The sequence below is a fragment of the Aquila chrysaetos genome, chromosome 10 (assembly GCF_900496995.4).
Source record: "Aquila chrysaetos chrysaetos chromosome 10, bAquChr1.4, whole genome shotgun sequence".
In the NCBI taxonomy this organism is placed as follows: domain Eukaryota; kingdom Metazoa; phylum Chordata; class Aves; order Accipitriformes; family Accipitridae; genus Aquila; species Aquila chrysaetos.
The window spans coordinates 29,945,138-29,963,897 of record NC_044013.1 but is presented as its reverse complement, the minus strand read 5'-3'; the positions used below and the strand labels follow the sequence as shown (position 1 = coordinate 29,963,897).

The 18,760-nt window shown below is 55.2% G+C and overlaps 2 protein-coding genes across 2 annotated transcripts; both read left to right on the top strand.

Annotated features, from left to right (window-relative positions):
• Positions 1–203: 203 nt before the first annotated feature.
• On the top strand, positions 204–10,394 carry LOC115347527 (PTTG1 interacting protein). The gene is made up of 7 exons (XM_030029011.2): positions 204–485; positions 3,257–3,309; positions 4,281–4,389; positions 7,309–7,417; positions 7,525–7,590; positions 8,006–8,052; positions 9,606–10,394. Exons 1-7 carry the CDS (start codon positions 392–394, stop codon positions 9,647–9,649), a joined length of 522 nt encoding a protein of 173 aa, XP_029884871.1. The 5' UTR covers positions 204–391; the 3' UTR covers positions 9,650–10,394.
• Positions 10,395–14,219: 3,825 nt separating this feature from the next.
• On the top strand, positions 14,220–18,753 carry LOC115346992 (small ubiquitin-related modifier 3). Its single transcript, XM_030027759.1, has 4 exons — positions 14,220–14,358; positions 14,794–14,922; positions 16,529–16,600; positions 17,264–18,753. Exons 1-4 carry the CDS (start codon positions 14,338–14,340, stop codon positions 17,324–17,326), a joined length of 285 nt encoding a protein of 94 aa, XP_029883619.1. The 5' UTR covers positions 14,220–14,337; the 3' UTR covers positions 17,327–18,753.
• The last annotated feature ends 7 nt before the right edge of the window (positions 18,754–18,760 follow it).

Here is an 18,760-nt window from a genome sequence, read left to right as displayed (position 1 = left end):
CGGTTGGAGCAGGGGGTCTCCGTTTCGGGCTGGCACTACCCAAACCCGGCGGGTTTAGGGGGAGGGCAGGTGCCTCCGCAGCCTCCCTCCCGCGGGGGTCTGGCCCCCTCCTGCGGCCGGGACCGGGGCTGCGGTGTCCGTCCGCCCCCCCGGCCCCAGCGGGCACCGGCAGCCCCGGGAGATGTGGAACCGGGCGGGACGCCCCTCCAGCCCCCGCCCCCCCTCTGCCCTACGGCTTTTCCTTCTCCTCCAGCCGGTGCTCGCTCTCCTCCGGCTCCGTACGCTCCGGCCCCTTCCCCCACCGGTAGCCGCCGACGGAGGGGCCACCCCCGGCCCGCCTCCGCTGCTCGGCCCTACATAGGCGGCGGCGCCCGCCCTGCCCGGCTCCGCCATGGCCCCGGTGCTCCGGCTCGGCGCCGCCCTGACCCAGGCCCTGCTCCTGGCCCAGGCCCTGCTGCCCGCCGCCGCTCAGGACGTGCCGGGAGGTAAGCGGGGTCCCGGCGGGGTGGGTGCCCCGGTGTCCGGTCCCCTGACACCCTCCCCCGTCGGGAGCCGGGGCGGAGGGGGGGCTCTGAGCCCTGCGGTCCCGGCCCGGTCGGGTGTTCCCCTCCCAGCGCCGGAGGGGATGGGGAGCGGATCCTGGCAGCAAGCGCTCCTCGCAGAGCACCCAAAACTCATGGTTTTGCGGTTACTTTGGACCCTGCTTTTGCGGGACGGCTGGTGGGTGAAGCGGGCTGGCACCCCGTGGCCTGTGCTCCAGGCGTGCGCTGGCTGGGTGCGGGGTGGCCACTGGTCAGGGTCCTGTGGCCACTCAGGATGGGGATGGGCAGTGGGAGCCGGGAAAGCAGGTCCCGTCTTCGGTGGGAGCTCCGCAGGGTGCAATCCTGCGCAGCACGGGGCACTGGCGCGTCCCTCTGGGGTCTGGAAGGTGGGCTGCTGGAAGAGAGGCTTTACTTGCCACTTTTCCAGCTGCCGCCGCAATGTAACTGTGCGTTTGGTGATGCTAATGGCTTGGCCACGTCTCGGGCAGGAGTTGGGTACCAGTCCTGGCTAGGGGGGACTCACTGGGTGACTGATGGCCCTTTGGAGGAGGAGATCCTCCTTCAGGACAGGGGAGATGGGCTGGGGGACCCTCAGGCTGAGAGCTTCACACCAGGAAGAAGATGGGTGCTGTCAGATCCAGGTGAGGGTGAGGAGCAGCGAGTGGCCGGCTGCTTCTCCTTGGTGGGTGGAGAACATAGCATAGCCCTGTGGGTGCTGTGCCAGGTGGAGAAGAAGCTCTAGCAAAGGGTGGGGACAGCCACCTTCAGGGGTGTCCCAAGAAGTCTGCCTGCTCTTCGGAGTGAGCGACTGTCCCCCACGTAGTGACTAGCCCTCTGACGGCTGCATGGTGCCTCCAGTTGGGAGGAGAGTGAGGACCAGCATGTGTTTTGCTGTCTTCCTTCCCCCCCCAAGCCATTCACTTCTCTTTTAGCCAAGTGACAAAAGCGTTGTTCAGGAGGCTTCTGACACAGCAAAAGCTGCTCTGCCACCTCTGTCCCTGAGGACTGTGGTGCCTCCTGGGCTGTCTCATGCTAGTGGGCTTGTCCCATGAGATGGAACTTTGGACAAAACCCCAATCCTGAAGGGCTGCAAATGTCCTGGAAATGGCCCATTCCCATACAGCTGTAAGAGGGTTGCTTTGACTTAACAGCTAAGAGGATGAACCCCAGCTGGGGGTGCCAGGAGAGGGGACACCCCTGGGGAAAGCAGAGCATCAGTAGGAAGCCCAGTTAAAACCGCAGGCTCTCCTTTTGCCTGCCGATGGCCTCCTGCGGTGCGAGAGGGCTGTTGCGTGACTCCTTGTAAGCAAACAGTCTGGGGGCAGCACAGATGCTGTAATGCTTTTCCAGCCTCGGTTGGAGAAACAGGGAAGACTCAGCTTCCTAAAGTGTTTAAAATCTGCAATCTCGGCCTCTCCTGGTGGTGTGTAAACACCCTTATCTGAGCTATGTTAATAAATCGCCCAGTTGTTTGGATGTCTGTGCAGAGCATGTGACTGTTGACAGTGGGTCACAGCTGAGGGTTCCTGCCAGCTGGAGAGAGAAAATGCAGTTTTGCTGCTTGTGAGCGTGGAAAACGAGCACCTCTGGGACTGATTTTTTCCTGATTAAGGTGCTGCGAAGCAGTGATCCTTCTGCCACCAGTTGCTGAGTAGTCAGGCAAATTGGTTTGTGGGTGGTTTTTTTTTTTGTTTTTTTTTTTAAAACCACAGTCAAACAGGCTGATGCTTAAACTCTTTAGGCAGGGGTGAGGTTTAAATGGCTGATCCTCAAGGGCTGGCAAACCACCCTTCCTGAGGACCTGGGGGAGCATACCAGTGAAATGGCAGGCAAGTATCCTGTAGAAAGACTTTCCTGAAGAGCCAGCGCTGCCGGGAGCTGCAGGCAAGCCGAGAAAGGTGGCTGGACTGGGCCACCTTGTCCTGTGTTCAGACCTGATCCATTCCTCCCCACCGAGCTGAGCTGCATCCCCTGGGGATGTTGTCATCCATGGTGACACTGGTGCTGAGAGCCAGCCGTGTCTATAGACCAGGGGTCTTCCTCTGCCAAATGGAGGTGGAAACAGGTTCTGAACATGGGCACAGATTTTGGCTGCGGTGCCGCTCCTGTCACCTGGAGCGTTTCCTGCTGAAGGAGGGTTTGGATGAATTGGCTGGGGCAGGGTACAGTCCTCATGTGCGGTGGGAGGGTACAGGCTCCCACAGGGACTGTAGCTGCGTGTCCCCCTTGTGTTCCTCTGTTTCTGCTTTTCCTGGTAGTAACTTCCTTGTCTGGGGCTTGTTTGCTTGAGCTGCTCCATCATCCGGTGTTATGGGACTGCACCACCTGCCCAATGCTTGTCCTTGTCCCCGCGGGGTCCCCCTGGACCGACCCCAGCTGTGTCCCCCAGCTGTCCTGCTGCCTGCTGGCCACAGCACATGCTCAGGCTTTTAGGGAAATAAGACCCAGGGAGAGGAACTCACAGCTCGGGGCTTTGGGTCAGCATGGGCAATGCAGATGACTTCCCTTTGCATTTGGGCTTCCCACCATGACACTGTGTTTTGCAGCTGGTAGCTCTTGCAGCAGCATTAAGCTGCATTGCTGCTGGTCCAACAGGAGTGACTGCCTCCTGGAGCAAGCAAAGCAGTGGGCAGGAGCAGGCTCCAAGGCACCCAGAGTTTTAAACCACTGAGAATCTCTTCAAAGTACTGAGGTGTCTTTTTTCCTTCCTGTAGATTGTCACCAGTATACGAACAGGAGCTGTGAAGAGTGTCTGAAAAATGTCACCGTAAGTAGCAGCAGTAAAACTCCCAACCTCTCATGATGCCTGAAAATGTAGCGTGGGCTTTGCGGGGCTGTTACAGAGCAGTTTCTCTCCTGGAAGGGGGGCTGCTCCCCTGTTCTTGTCCTGAGCATCCTGCAAATGCCACCCACCCATGACGATGAGAGGGCAAACACCCCTTGGTGCTCTGAGAAGAGGTTGCTAGAAACTGCTTGGGTTTTGTTGTATGCTTTTCCAGTCGAGTAATGGAATTGCTGAGCTCCTCCTCACAAATGGGAGACACTGTCAGGGGGATGCACACAGTGGAGGAGTGAGTGCGCTGGACTGGCTGGTCCAGCTGCCCCTCCACCAGTCTGTGGGTACCACGGCACTGGGTGGATGTGGGATGCGTATGGGTGTCCTGCCAACCTCTGCTGCCTTATCTCTGGTATCAGCAAACTTGAACTTGAGTCAGATCTCACAGCTGACGTAGCCAGAACCAGTTTGACCAAACCCAACCAAATGCTGGTGTTGGGGGTTGAAGCCACCAGGAGAGGAGGGTGCAAAGCCGCTGCAGGTAGTCTGGCTGTGGAAGACTAGTAAGGGCAGACACAAACCTCTTCTGCTCATCAGTTCTGCGTTGATTGGCTTGTCTCAAAGGCTTTTTTCTTGTCCCAAAAATGTTGCACAGAATAAACACAAAGGATTTGGTGATTACTACCACCATGCAAGCCAGGAGAAGGGTTCTCAGCACCTTTACTTGCTCTAGAAATCTGTGGTCCCCTCGCCTGCCTCTCGTGGTGCAGGCAAGCCTGATGCAGTCTGTGCTGATCAAACACAACTCTTACTCCTGAGCGTCCTGTTGCTGCTGGGTGGTACCTGGCTCTCTGGAGCAGGAGGCGGTACCCCTATTGCTGTGGCTAACAAAGCGGAGCGCGGCTAACTGGCAGTACTGCCGCATGCCAGTAACGCTGTGCTGCCTGGTTCCTGTGTCCCAGTGCCTGTGGTGTGCCAGCAGCGGGAGGTGCATGGAGTACCCCATCCGGAGAGTCCTTCCCCCAGCTGACCTCTGTGAGCTCCGCTCTGCACGCTGGGGAGTCTGCTGGGGTAAGTGGATCGCGCTTGAGCAATGACTGCCTTTAGTGCTTGCTGCTAAACGGCACTGACTGCCGCTTGTGCTAGTGGTAATGGGAGGTTTCCCTTGCCTCCCTTTCTCACTGCTGGTGTAGCAATGACAGGCTGAAGTCAATCAGGGTTCTGCAAACTTCCCGAAGAGTGGGTGAGAAAGCAGAGTGTGAGCAGTCCCTGCCTTCTGGCAAGAAGGACCTGCGGGGCTTTAGTTACTCTAAATATGTTCCTCGTGCTTTGGTGTGATGGAGGCTTCCAAACATGGCTAGCACCTAGGAGCAAGAGTCGAAGGCGCTCTGCAGGCAGCTGCCCGTGCAACCTTTCACCAACCCTTTGGTGTGCAAAGCATGCACACCAGTGTCTGACTCTTTGGCAGCTCTCTCCTCTGCACCCCATGCATCGTTCCTTGCACTGCTTTTGGCTCTTCACATTTAGCGGTGCGGCTGCTGTCCCAGGCGGGCTCTTCAAACTCACGGGGTCTCTTGGAACCAGAAGCGAGGTGACTTCTCTGGAGGCCTGCATGGGCTTCTAGTGCTGAGCGTGCCGTGGTCCTGCTCAGCTCTTACCCACCTGAGAAAATACCCTCTTCCAAAACTAGCCCTGCATAAGCTGTGCTGCAGCTGGCTGCCTGCCGGCTGCCTGCCAGCTGCCTGCCAGGTCACCTCCGGGAGCTTTTTCTGGCTGCCAGCTGACTGTTGGCTGCCTTTCCTCCTTGGTGCTCTGTTTCCTGGTGGGTTTCTGGTGAAATTAGTGTCTTGTTTAGACCAAGCTTGGTGCATGCTCCTGCTTGGAGCTTTTGGGGGCTGGGGCAGCTAGGAAGCAAGCTGGGGCTTGGTTTCTCTCGCCTCTCCCCTTGATGGGAAGCTTGGATTTGAATTGTGGTCGCCTGTCATCTATTGTGCTTGAGGCTGATCTCTCTTCTGTACCCACAAGGGGGTTAAAACCACTCCCATGCATTGTGGAGGAAGAATCTCCTCTTTGTGAGCACTATGTTATGCTTTTGTGAAACTTGTGTAAGACCTTGAAATAACTAGTTTTTATGTGAGTAGCTTCACAAAAGGTTTCATTATAAAAGAATGCATTCTTTTGCTTGTAAAACTTGCTTTAGAGGAGATTAGTCCTGTGGGAGATTAGCTTTTAAGTGAGTCTGCATTTTTGTTGTGTGTGACTTAAGCCTTTACCATCAGGTGGAGAAGTGCCCAGTGCTCTGCCATGGACCTCTCTCTGTGGGAAGGGGTGATCTGAACCCCAGGCTCACCCTGAAAGCCAAGGTTTCAGAAGCACCAATACAGACATGTGCTGGTGGAGAAACTCCCTTTTGAGCTAAAGAGGCTGTTTGGGTTTGTCTGTCCCCCACGGGGCTGACTTCTGATCCTTGGCTTTTTGGCTCTCCCCTACATGACTCCATGGGTCTGTCACAGCGCAGCCAGCAAAAGCTTCACATTGCTCCAAGGCAAGATAGTGCCATGGACAGTCAGGTCTCAAGTACCATCTTTCTCAAAGCCTTACTGGGAAAACAGACCTGCAGACCTCCCTGCTGCTGGGTGACTGCTGGAGAGGCTGTGCGTGCCCACCTGCAGGGACAAACACAAGTGTCTGCAAGCTGGTGGCTTGCTGACTTCTGGTCTCACTGGTGACCTGCTAGGCCATGGCAGCTGTCTGTGGTTGGTATCTGGAACCACATTCCTCATGTGGTGCTTGCCACTCTAGCCTGTGTAGGGACGCGGTATGATTTGAGAGTCAGATGGCACAGTTGTTGGCAGTGATGAAGCTCTCCACTGGGAGCAGGAGCTGAAGGCTTTGAAAGCAAGTTCAGTGGTGAGTCAGCTCAGCCTGGAGCACCTCAATAAGCCTGCTACTGCTGAGCCCCTGCAGTGAGGGGACAGGCAGGCATCTTCTGAAATGCCCTGAAATGCACCATGTGAGGTGCTCAGGCTTGCCACTGGGCTCGCGGTCTGAGCTGTGTGGTGAAGAGGGGATCAGAAGTACTCTAAGCAGGCTCAGGCACACTAGGGTTTCTGTAACTTGGCTGCTGTATGTGAAGTGGCTCCTAAACAAATACTTCCACAGGCCCATGCCTCTGAACAGTCTGAATCATACTTGGAAGACACCCCTCTTTGTTGCAAAGGATTTCAGGTGATGTCTAGATATGTCTGTTTTGGCTGGTGTCTCTACTGCTATTGCTGCAGGAGCTGAGCAGGACGACTGCCTCTCTAGGGCCAGGGCTCAAGGCTGCTGCTTCACCACCACGTCCCAGTGGGTTCTGTGCTGTGCATGGGCGAGCAGATCCCCCAAGCCCTGGGGAGATGTGGTGGTGGGGTGCATGAAGCAGCCCTCTGCCTTCAGCTGTTGGCCCCAAGCTGATAAATCCCAACAGATCTTGTCTCACTTTGTCTCTCTCCCAAGGACTCCAGACACCCATAAGTGCCTCCAGTCCACTGTCATCTCATCTTAGATGACTTCTGAGGCTGGCTTCTATGGGCAGTAATTCCAGTGCCAGCTGTGGCCTCTCTGTCAGGGGTTGCTCTTCAGCACTGAAGCCTCCAATTTTTTTTCCCTTGATGGGTTACTGTTCACCTGGATTAGTGATTAAGACAGCTTTGCTCCTGTTTCTGCCAGAGGAGTTTGACCTGAGTGTGTTTTGTTCTTGCCTTTCTTCATAGCCAGTAACTGAGGGCTATAGTTAGCAGCTACATATACTCTGGTGGTGTGTACGTGCTGGTGCCAATGCTTTGTATACCTATAGATAACTATGTCCACCTTGCTTTTCCGGGCTGTTATGCCCGTCTCCAGCCCAGTGACTGAAGCTGCTGGTGACAGTAGCCGTATGCTTGTAAATATTGTAATTCCAGGCAGCCATGTACTTGTGTGCTAAATGTGTTTTGTCAAATCCTTTAGTGAACTTTGAAGCCCTGATCATTGCAATGTCTGTGGTGGGAGGAGTGATCCTTATCATGTTGGGGGTCTGCTGCTGCTGCTGGTGCCGTTGTAAGACAAAGAGCAAAAAGCAAGTATTGGAGGGGTTCCCTGTTTTCTTGGAGTAACTCAGATGCAACGATGTGCAGTTGCAGAACTGAGTGCCTAGCGCTGCTAACGGGCTTTTCTGTCTGTCAGGCTAGACAAGGATGACGAGAGAGCGGCCAGGGAGCGGGAGAAGAGGCGGGTGCGGCAGGAGGAGAGGTGAGGTTGCCCCACAGCCCCCGCTTCCCTGTGAGCGAGCCACACTGCCTCAGGCTGCAGAACAATTTGGCTCCTGCCTGTACTGTCAAACGTGATGCCAGGAGGCACGTGGGGCTCAACACATGTAGTCAGTCGCTGCTTCAAACCTAGTTCAAATGTAAACCTCACAAGCAATGTCTTTCTGGGGTGACTCATGGATGCAGCATCACAACAGGGTTGTGTGTCCAAATTCCCAGGGCTGCTGATGTGCGTGGGCTCTGGTGGTCCCCAGAGTCTCCAGGAGGTGGGTGGTGGGGGGCTGAGCAAACCTGGCAGCCTGGAGCTCCCAAAGCTGGGAAGAAACAAGGAGCTCCTCTTGCTTGGTTTTGTATTGCCAGTCACTGACTTGTGGCTTTTCTGTTTTTGCTTCTTGCAGAAGAGCAGAGATGAAATCACGGCATGATGAAATCCGAAGAAAATATGGTACAGTAATGCGAGAGACTCAAACTAAGCTTTAGATCAAGCAGCCTCGATAACTGGGCTCCTTGCTGTGGTTACAGCTGCAGAGGAGACCTGGCCAGCAGGGAAAACATGGTCTCTGCTTCGCCCGTCTCAATGAATTGCTCTCTTGCCCTCTGGGAGCAAGTGGAGAGATGCTTGGGTCATGGTGTGTGACTCCACACAAGTGCCGCTTCTCTTGGGCAGGGATGAGGGAGTGTTTAACGCTCCCTGGGACCTGTGTCCTCCAAACTCACCATGTGGGAGAAGCTGCTGGGGCTTGACTGGAGGGCAGAAGCAGAAGGTGGTAGACACAGCACCACCCGTAATGCTGCTGCCCTTCAGGCACAGCCCTCTGGCAGCCCTTTGGTCAGCGAGTGGGTGGGGGGCCAGGCAGAAGCCCAGGTGCCCACAGCTGCAGGAGCACAGAGCAGGCACAAGCCTGACTGCAGAGCTGGTCCTCTGTACCGGCAGCGGTTCCCTGGGAGGTGGCTTAGTCCCCTGGTGCTGCGAGTGCACAGCCTCCCTCCTGGGGCTGGGTTGTCCTTCAGATGAGTCCCATGGCCCTGGGGCAGGTGGGGACCTGCCTGAGGGGGACAGCAGCCTGGAAGGAAGTGGGGAGCAGCCAGTCACTCAGGGCCAGTGGAGGGGTCTCTCCTGCCTGCCCGTTGGGGCTGCTGGGGACTCTTGCAGGGTGGCCATGGAGCAGGGAGCAGTCGGGCTCATGCACACTGAGTGGGGTGGTCTCTGGCTTTGGGGGTGCTGTGGGGAAAGCTGGAGACCCTTCCTCTGCCTGCAGCTGCTGCCCGCTGCAGGTCCAGGTTGGGTAGGAGATCTAGGGGCCTCTGGCTGGGCTGGCTTCTCTAGGGGAGGAAGAGCAGGCAAGGTTGTGCCTGAAGGAGGTCTTGGTGGGTGAAGCACCTGATTGTGGAAGAGCTGTGTGTGCTCCAGGACCATCTTGCCATGCCAGGGCTCTGTCTTGCTGCAGCCTGACTGCAGAGTTTGCAATCTTGTCCTTTCTGGCTGTTCCTCCTCAAAAGTGTTGGGCTAGGGCTGGGAAAGCAGCCAACAGAGTGGCATGGGGGCTTGTCACCAGCCCAGGAGTCAGCCCCATACCCTGCCTTGCTGTCTCCCAGTTTGTGGATGTAGGAGCAGGGGAGCAAGTCTAAGAACAGTTTTAATTTAATTTGGGTCTGGGCTCTCTGCTTCCAAGTCCAGTCCAACAGAAGGAGTGTGCAGAAGGGGTGCTCTGGAAGATCAGTTGTGCTGCTTTACCTGGACTTTATATGGACTGCCTGGGAGAGAAGTTTGCTATCAGGTTGATCTTCTTAATGGATCTCACCTCTTGTGTAGAGGAGGAGAGTGAAATAGTGCTGACTTCATGCACGGCTCGAGTAAGAGCAGGTCTTTCAGATGGACTGCAGGACAGGAGGCTGGATGAAGCACAAATGACAAGAGTTGTTACCAAGAAATAGGTTTCTTGCTGGCTGTGACTGGCATGGCAGCTGCTGTCTGAATGAATCTCTCTTCTCTTCTAGGCCTGTTCAAGGAAGAGAACCCTTATGCAAAATTTGAGAATTAGCATCTCTGGACCTGCCCACCCTGGTGAATGGTGCGTTACTGCAAAGCTGCAGGACTCCATGCTTCCCCTGCCATGAGGAGACCACCGTGGTGCCACTTCCCACTTCAGCTGCCACAGAAGATGAGCCAAATGCTTGGTGACACCATCGTCCCCACTCCAGATGCTTGGTGTGCTCCAGAGCTTTGCTCTTGCTCTGCTGGTGCAGGAAAACATGGTAGCAATACCGGAGGATGACACATTTCTTCTCACCCCTGGGGTGGTAACAGAGTTCAAAGCAATGCAAATAACAGTCCTTGTGCCTGGCCAAGGGCAAGAACAACCTTATGCATCTGTCTTGCTCCTGCCTCACCAAATACCCTTCACACACACAGAGCCAGGCTCTTCTGTCTCCCCCTTTTCTTTTTCTCTTTTTTGTTTTAGTACAGACAAAAGCCAGCAAGAGTTTCTTGACTCATTGGTCAGCAGGAGGCCTTGGCTGTTACTCCAGGTGCCTGTACTTGTCCCAGCACACTAGCATTCCTTTCAAAAAGCACAAGTTTCTGGCTATCTTGGGTCTCCAGGAGGAAGGTCCCATGTGCACGTTCTCACTTGCAACTAATCTGGGGAAATGCCCCAACTCTCCTACCTCTCCGTGCCTTTCTAGAAGGGTGGTCTCCTGGGCTTGATGGCCATGGCTGATAGCAATATGTAGGATTCAGATGCATTTACAATGTGTTGACTATATATTAAACTGATTTGATTACTATCCTAGTCTGAAACAGTTTAATTCTGCTTCCACACCAGGTATGGGTTGGCAGCGATGGCTGATGGAGTTGTCACTGTTACGTGGCCCTGGCTTGTCAGGCCCTGATGGGGTAGCTGCAGGAGGCAGAAGCAAGGCCTCCTTGAACTCTTGCTGGGCTTGAAAGGAGGTGTCTGTTCATGGAGATGGTCAGTTGTTAGGAAAAGCTGGGTGTTGGGAGTAAGGCTGCTCTCTAAGAAAGGAGCTGGGTCTTTCTGCAAGAGCTTGGCCTGTGTCTCTTAGCACCCCTGAAAGCCCTTGTCTGAGCAGGGTGGCCTGGGGGCTCCGGGCAGCATTGGGCACAGACTAAACCCCGTCCTGTGCTACCTGCGTAGGGGGCCCAGGGGTGGGGAAAGGAGGATGGGAGCTGACTGCTCTTACGTGGTCCTATACTTGACCAAAATTGGCTTTGTAGTGTGAAGGAGCCTCGCATGCAAGCAATACATCTACCCTGATAGTTTTGTCTAAGAAAAGCTGACTTGCCTTCTGCCAGGTGGGGTGACTCGCTCCGGACTGCAGATGATAGCATTTCTGTGGGCTTGCATAAACTTCTCCGTTTGCATTACCAGGCTTATGGCCCTTGGACACAAACTGCTCGAGCTGAACTTCTGAAGCTAAACCAGCTGTGAAACCTTGCTGCTGCTGCCTGAGCTGTGTGCTGGCTGCCAGAACCTGGCTGGCTTTTGCCAGGATGGTCAGTGATGCAAGACTTGCAGGTGACACTTAATCTAGGCTGTCTCTGGCTGCTGCCAGAAGATACTTGGCTTCAGGCGGTAGGAACAAAGTGAATGACTCTGCCAATGCTGAATAAGCACCTGGTCTGTAACCTGGCTCCTGTTAAGTGTGAACTAGGCTGCAGTGCTGGGAGGAGGGCTGAAAGAGTAGGGTTGGGTTGCCAAGCTCTCATGGGTGCTCTCCCATGAGCTGTCCTAGTCCGTTGGACTGGCTGGGCAGGGGCTATATCCTGGTGCTGCCAGTCAAGAGCTGTGGGAGATGGTGATAGCATCTTACCCAGCTGTGCGTGGCTGGGAGATGATGCTTTAAAGAAATCCCCAATGCCCTGCATTTGGTTTGGAGCTCCTTGTGCAAACTGCCCTGTGCGCAGGGAAAACAAAGCGTGGAGCCCTGTAAGGAGAAATGAAAATGTTGATAAAGATCGTGGTTGTGCCCTGTGCTTTACTGGGTACACTGGCCTGGAGGGGCTGTGGTCCCCCTGCTAGCCAAAGATATGGGGGACCCTGTGGGAGCTTTGCTTAAGAACAAGCAATATATGGGGGCAGCTGGTGCTAAACTGCAAAGCTGTTTACCCCTCCTGGGCTACGATGGGCTCTGGGTCCCATTCTGCCCTGGGGACTGGGACCAGTATAATCCCTTTGGGCTACCTGAGCACTTCCACTGGTCCTGCTCCCAGCAGTAAGGGGTGGTGCCTCCAAAACATTCAGGGATGGGGGACCCCTGCAAGCAGGTTCCCCTAGCTGGGACCCCACTCGTTACAGGCTCTGTGCTTCTCCGTTGAACCAGGGCAGCAGAGGGACCTGCTTCACCTGGGGAACTGGGTCCCTGCCTGGACGGAGCATAACCATGCCCTGGGGACAAGCAGAGGGCATGCCGTGCTGCCAGGGCAGCACCAGTTATCACTGGGCAGAAGTGCTGCATCCTCTGCTTGTATCCCTGGCCTGGAGGCTGCCTTCCATAGCATGTGATGGAGCTTCTGCTAATTTTTCTAATTACTCCTGTGAAGGTTGCTGTGTGCAGGTATCACGTGGCTGACATGCTCCAAAGCTGTCGATCCCTTTGGCTTGGCTGGCCTGCGGTGGGGAGGTGAAACTGGGTCCTTGGGTGGCTGAGATGCCTGCCCAGGTCCGGGAAGAAACATGTCTGCACTGGAACCGAGAGCTGAGCCTGGCATCTAAAAAGACCCTTCATGAGGATTAGTTAGTCCTTTGCGAGGCAACCATGCTGGGAAGGCAGCCCTGGTTGGGGTGGGGGGAAGCAAGATGGTGACGGGGACAGCATGACTGAGCGGTGGGACAGTCAGTGTGCCTCACCACCCATGGGGTGCACGGCCGAGGACAGTGAACGCTCGGAGGATGCACAAGGGAACTTGGAAAGAAGGGGCTAATGGGGTGTAAAGGGGAGCTTGGCTTTAAGCCATAGGACAGTCGCACATGCAGGGTGCTGTGATTGTGGGACAACCCTGCACAAAAAGGCTGGACAAAGCTGGTGCTGGGCCCATTCCTAGGGCAGGGCATGGCTGGCCACTCTGCTGTGTAATAGGAAAGGTGGGACAACACCGGTGGGACAACACCCTGAGGGAGATGCAATCCCTGGGTAAAGACTGAGCTGTGAGCACAGGCCTCCTGCCTGCGGGTGGAGGATGGCCATGGTGGGGTGGGCCTCCATCCCCATGGCCGAGTCCATCCCTACGTGGGGCTGTGGCAGGGCCAGCAGGGGCGGCGGCAGCAGCGGCGGGGCCCCGGAGGTCCCTGGTGCCGGAGACTCTCTGCAGAGCACGGGAAGCGCAGCCCCCCGATGCCCCACCAGCGTCTCCGGAGCCTGTCTGGGCAGTGGGACAGTGACGGGCACAGCCGGCTCCGCTACCCTCCAGGGAACATCCAAGACCCGTCATGGCTGCGGAGGGTCCGGGAGGAAGAGCCGGGCTCAGGGGACCATGCACGCCGCCTCCCCTGGCTCCACTTCTGAGCGGGGCGGCCGGTGCCCCCGGGGTCGCTCTGAAATAAAAACACCGGGGATGCTGAGAGGGGCCATGCCTGGTTTCTTCTGTGCTGCTTTGCTCGTTGCTGCAGAACTGGGGGAGTGGGAGGGATATGGCCCTGGGAACTGGGGGAGAGGGATGCACCCCCAGAAAGGGAAGGGGAAGGGAGAGTCCACTGGGCCTCTTCTAAGCAGATCCCCCAAGGGCCAGTGCCTGCTCTCCTGAAGGCCAGGGCGAGGAAAGAGGCTGGGATGGAGGTTTGGGGGAGACCCTCCTCTCCTCTCCTGGTCCCGCACACCCCCGTGCTGCGGAGGGCTGCGATCCTGTGGGGAGGCTGTCCGGGCTGGGGGAGGCAGCCCTTGCACAGCCGCCTGCTGAAGGGCAGCTGCCTGCGCTGCCCATGGGACAAGCGGCCCCAGCCAGGAAGTGCCTTGTATTTCGGGGGTCTCTTCTTCAGGGAAACCCGGAGCCCTCCCCCCAGTGCTCTCCAGCAGAGCTAACCTCCTGCCCTCCTGGCTGCTCGGCACCAGGCCGGGCCGGGCCGTGCCGTGCCGGCAGACTCCCGGACAGGCCCGCATGGGAGCCCCCGACCGCGCTGTGCTTTGGGGCTGGAAGCCTTCCGATCCTCCCCCGCCTCCCGCCCGGTTCCCCTGCCGGTGGCACGGCAGCTGCTCGGGGCGAGGCGCGGGGGGAGCGAAGCACCGGCTGCCCCGGGCGGCCGGCCGGCGGCGAGGCGGGAAGGTCGCGGCCGCCCCTTCCCCGGGCCGCTGCCAGCGCGGCGGCGCACAGCACCCCCCTGCGGCGCGGCGGGGCCCCGGCTGCTCTTTGCTCCGCCCCTTAGCCCCGCCCCATGCCCCATCCCCGTGGCAGCGCCCCCCCCCTCCGCAACGCTTCCGGTTCCCCGTGACGCACTTTCCAGAGCCGCCGGGGGAGGTGCGCGCCGTCGCTTTCCCCGCCCCCGGCCGATACGGGCCTCCCCCCCTCCTCACGTGACGGGGCGGGGGCGGCTAATGAGCGCGCGGGGCGGCAGGCGCGGCGGCAGGGTGGGGGCGGAGCCGAGGCGCGCGCTCTCGCGGGCGGCAGGCGGCGGCGGGAGCTGAGGCGGGAGCCGAGCGCGCGGGCCGCACCCTCAGCGCGCGAGCGCGCCGTCCCCTCCCCTCCCCCCCCGCCCCCCGTCCCGTCCCTGCCGCCATGTCGGAGGAGAAGCCCAAGGTGAGGCGAGGCGCGGCCGGGCCGGGGTCAGCCGCGGCGTGGCCGGGCCCGGGGCGGGGGGTGGGGGGTGGGTGGGGAGAGGCCTGGCCGCCGGGCCCCGGGGCAGGGCTGCCGGTGGGGCTCCGCCCCGACCGGTGGCGTGCGGCGGCCAAGATGGCGGCGTGGGCTGGGCCGGGCCGGGGCGCGGCGGCGGGAGGGGTAGGCGGCCGGCCAGCCAGCCAGCCAGCGGAGCCCCGGGCCCCCGCCGCCCCGAGGGAGGCCGCCCAGCCTCCGCAGACCGCAGCGGGTGGCGGTCGGCCCCACCACGACCTCCTGTCCCGCCTCGAGGGTGGCGGCGCGGCTGTGGGGCCGGCAGCTCGCCCGGGGGGCGGGGGGCACGGACGTCGAGCCTGGCTGGGGCTCTGAATCGGTATCTTCCTCCCGCTTTTCATCCAGGAAGGCGTGAAAACGGAGAACGATCACATCAACCTGAAAGTGGCGGGGCAGGACGGCTCCGTCGTGCAGTTCAAAATCAAGCGGCACACCCCGCTGAGCAAGCTGATGAAGGCGTACTGCGAGCGGCAGGTAGGCCCGGCCCGGCCCCGCCGGCCGCTCCCGCCGCTCTCCCTGGGGAAGAGTCCTCGGGACGGCGGGTACTCGGCTGGAAGGTTACGAGTACTAGTGCGTCGGGGTGCATATAGCCCTGTGGGCACGTGGGAGGGCGAGGAGTTGGGCTACCGCCGACTCTGAAGCGTTAGAGTTCTTCAGTTAATGAAAACTGCCTCTTGCTCATCAGGTGCTCCTAGAGCTCTAAACACGTGTCTTGTGACGGGGTTAGCAAAATTTTTCGAGTTGCGATTCTGGCTCTGAGACCCATTTGCTCTGAATTTTTAGCCTCACAACCCCTCAGTTCTATCATCTCTAAAAACTTTTATCAACTTTCTATAGACCGTGTTTGCCGTTTGGAAAACAGTAGAAAACAAATACTCCTATGCCATGACTTGCATTGTGGGTTGGTTTGGTTTTTATTTTTTTCTCTCCTCCCTTCATGTGTCTCTCCCCTCACCCACTGCAGAGTTTGGACTGCTGTGTTCTGCAGGTGGCAGCCAGCTGCTCTATGTTGGAGGCCGTTTCTCGGTGCCACCCTGAGCTAGATGGGAGAGGGATTTATCCCCACAGCCCGGTTCCCAAGTCTGTAGCCCTTGGTGCCTGCGCTTCTATGCTGTATTAGGTGGCGCAGAGCAGAGGGTGGGGATGTGAACGGCTTTCAGAAGTGGAGTCAGATTTTGTTTGCCAGCATTTCCCTTCAGCCAGAGACCTCTTTAGAGAGGTGCGGGGAGTTTTGGCGTTCCTGTGGCTCTGTGTATGACTGGAAGTGTGAATCGCATGGGGGTTTTGAAGGATTTTGGAGAGCAAAGCAAAGACCTCGATCCCTGGGGCAGGGAATAAAGACTGTCTCGTGTGATTAAACACTGTCAAAACAGGATTCAGTCATGAATTCAATTTGGGTTTTAAGGGCAACGTTAACTTTGACGTTAGACTCTAGCGTTTTTCTAATAAACCTTGCAGGTAAAAAATCCGCATCAAGTTCTGCAGGTTCTTTTTTCCTCAGTCTTCTTCATGGTTCCTTTTTTCATCAGAAGATAAAGACCTAGAACTGGGAGCAGAAGGCTGGCAGGAGTGAAAACTTGTCTTAACTAGGGGTAGTCGGTGCTGATAGCTAGTTACGCTAAAAAGTAGGGTGTTTTCAGATTTTTTTTAAAATTTTGTCCTTTGAGTGAACTTAATCTACTGTTACTTCTCTGACTGCGTGAGAAACAATTCCTGCTCCTTCCTGACATGTCCTCTGAGGCTTTATAGAATGGTGTATTGATTGATTGCTTCTTAAATTACCTTTGTAAATTAGCTTTTGATACTTGTGCCTTGCAGAGCAGGATCAGAACCTGGATCAGACCCAGGTGCCAAACCCACACCTGTGGTTCCATATAGAGTCCTTGCTGTGACAGTCACTCAAACAGTTCCGCTTCCTCAATGTATGTAGCAAGATAGATGCACTAAGTTTCCTGTCTGGTTAAATCTTTTGAGTCTTAATTTTGTTAATATTTGTTCTGACAGTAAATCCATAAATGTTTTGTTTGGATTCAGAAACAAAAGCATGGTTTCTCATATATTAATTATTTTAAACTTGCAGGGCTTGTCAATGAGGCAGATTAGATTCAGATTTGATGGACAACCGATTAGTGAAACAGACACACCTGCACAGGTATGAAAAACACTTTTACTGCAAATTGCCATACAGATATTTTGATGTCTGCTTGCAAATCAAAGGGGTTCAAAATCAAAATGATCCTGAAGTAGTTGCTCTAAGTTTAGTATGTTCCAAATAATTTGTCTAGGGTGGGATTTTTTTTTTTTTCCCTTGTATGTTTTCACTATTGGGGGGGGGGGGGGAAATGCGTAGGAGCATTGGTGCTGAACAAGCTGGCACCGGAGTGCTGGTGTGGAAAGGACCCCTGGCAAGTGCCGGCACTTTGGGCTCGGTCCTATTTCTGTGTCGACCTGTTCTGAGCCGGCACTGAAGCTGTAGCCGCCATTGGCTCTAGCAGTGCTGAGAGCATGGGGGATTTCTTGGGCTGGCAAGGCCGGAGGCAAGGAGCAGAGATGTTCGGCTGGGTGATTTGTTGTAGAAGACGCTAAACTGCCCAGTTCGGTCTGACTGACCAGCGTGCCTCTCAAACCCATTTTGGTGTTGGCGATCCTCCAATGGGAGGGGCGATGGAGTGCCTGATGGAAAGTGTTTCATGCATTAATTAATTAAAGTTACACCTTAAGTGCTCTGTTACTGGTACGGTTTAGGAGTAGAGAGCTAAGTGCTTTTGTAACTGTCTGTATTTCAAGTGTTGTATTTTCTGTATTACTCTAACAGCTGGAGATGGAAGATGAAGACACTATCGATGTGTTCCAACAGCAGACAGGTGGAGCGTGTTAAGACATGCCGTCCTTTTGAGAAGAGGAGTTCAAGGTTCCTCATCACACCTCACTCTCTCATCTGTCCTTGGATTTGCTATTAAACAGTAAACAAATGAACATGCCAATCACACGGAATTCTTCTAAACTTTAGAGGACATTTACCAAAATTGCTTGTTGTCTTTGACGTACTGCGTGTGCAAGTCAAAACAGTATCTGCAGGGATTAATCTATATCTTAAATTGGGCCAATTTGATTTAAGTTCAGATTAAGTAATATGCGTTGTCTCTCTGCTGTTACCTTTTTTTTTTCTTTTTTTTGTTTCTTTAAACCTGTGGCCTAAATATTCATCCATGTGTTAGGACATGGAGTGTTCATTCCTGGTTCTTGTTGGTCTTGCCCCTCTGTTTAATTCTAATCATGTAAATAATTCAGTATATTTTCATGCCAATTGTGAACGTAAAAGTTTCCTTTTAAGATACGCCTAAGAGAAGGAAAAGAGACGCTGATTTTAAGTTTTTAGCGCGTGTTGCAAACACAGTTACTTCAGAAGCGTTAAGCCTGTGACACGAGGCTGGTACATGCAGATACGATGCTTAGTATAGAGTTGGAGTTTAAAATATTGCAGATTTACATGTGCTTTGTCATATTATGATAAAGTTGTCTGAAATATACTTTTTTAATGCAGAAATGAGATTTGTCCTGAATTATTGTCAGAACCGGAGTTAGCAGAGCAGCTGGTCCAAAAACGAACACTCAACACTCGTGATAGAGCAGCAGCATTTTTTTTTGCTGTGCAAGCTTATAAAAACAGAAACCCGTCACTGCACCATCAGCTGTTTTTCGCTGAGTGCTGGGCAGAATCTGTCACCTTTCTCCTGCTCTCTTTAGTATGTCTCTATTTCTCAGTGGGTACTAGAAGTCTGCAGCCTCAGGTTTCTTTTTAATATTTGTTTTTGGTAGATTAACTTGATAAATGAGGGGAAAAAGCGCCTTTTAATGTCACCAAGCTCTATGTGCAGAAGAGCTGTGAAGAACCTGGTGAGCAAAAGGAGAGGTGTGTGCATGTCTGTGTGTTAAAAAAACAAACAAACAAACTACTGCCTCCCCAAACTTACTGAATTTTAAATGCATTTGTGTGATGGGCTTTGTGTGGAGCCTGTTCCAGATGAATTTTTACCGAGGCTGTCCTGTTGTCCCTCGGTAGGTTGTGTGCTGCTGCCCTGTGGAATCGTTACCTGCCTTTTATATTTACCTCACCCCTTTGGCAGTGTTAGATCATCTCCCGCTTGCTGGAAATCTTGTTGGAAAGGCCCTTATTTTCTTTTTCGTTTTCTTGTAAATGGGCTGGGGTGGGACATCCCATAGATCTTGCTGTTTATTCACCAATTTGTACATTTATTTGTTGTCCTTTACTATTGTATACAGTAAATATAGTTTGGTACTCTGTCTCATG

What these genes read in the sequence shown, in the direction of transcription:
- LOC115347527 (XM_030029011.2), top strand. Translation starts at nt 392, where the DNA reads ATGGCCCCGGTGCTCCGGCTCGGCGCCGCCCTGACCCAGGCCCTGCTC. An exon ending in CGCTCAGGACGTGCCGGGAG is followed by an intron (nt 486 to 3,256) that starts GTAAGCGGGGTC and finishes TCCTTCCTGTAG; the next exon opens with ATTGTCACCAGTATACGAAC. An exon ending in TGTAAGACAAAGAGCAAAAA is followed by an intron (nt 7,418 to 7,524) that starts GCAAGTATTGGA and finishes TCTGTCTGTCAG; the next exon opens with GCTAGACAAGGATGACGAGA.
- LOC115346992 (XM_030027759.1), top strand. Translation starts at nt 14,338, where the DNA reads ATGTCGGAGGAGAAGCCCAAG. An exon ending in TGTCGGAGGAGAAGCCCAAG is followed by an intron (nt 14,359 to 14,793) that starts GTGAGGCGAGGC and finishes CTTTTCATCCAG; the next exon opens with GAAGGCGTGAAAACGGAGAA. An exon ending in AGGCGTACTGCGAGCGGCAG is followed by an intron (nt 14,923 to 16,528) that starts GTAGGCCCGGCC and finishes TTAAACTTGCAG; the next exon opens with GGCTTGTCAATGAGGCAGAT.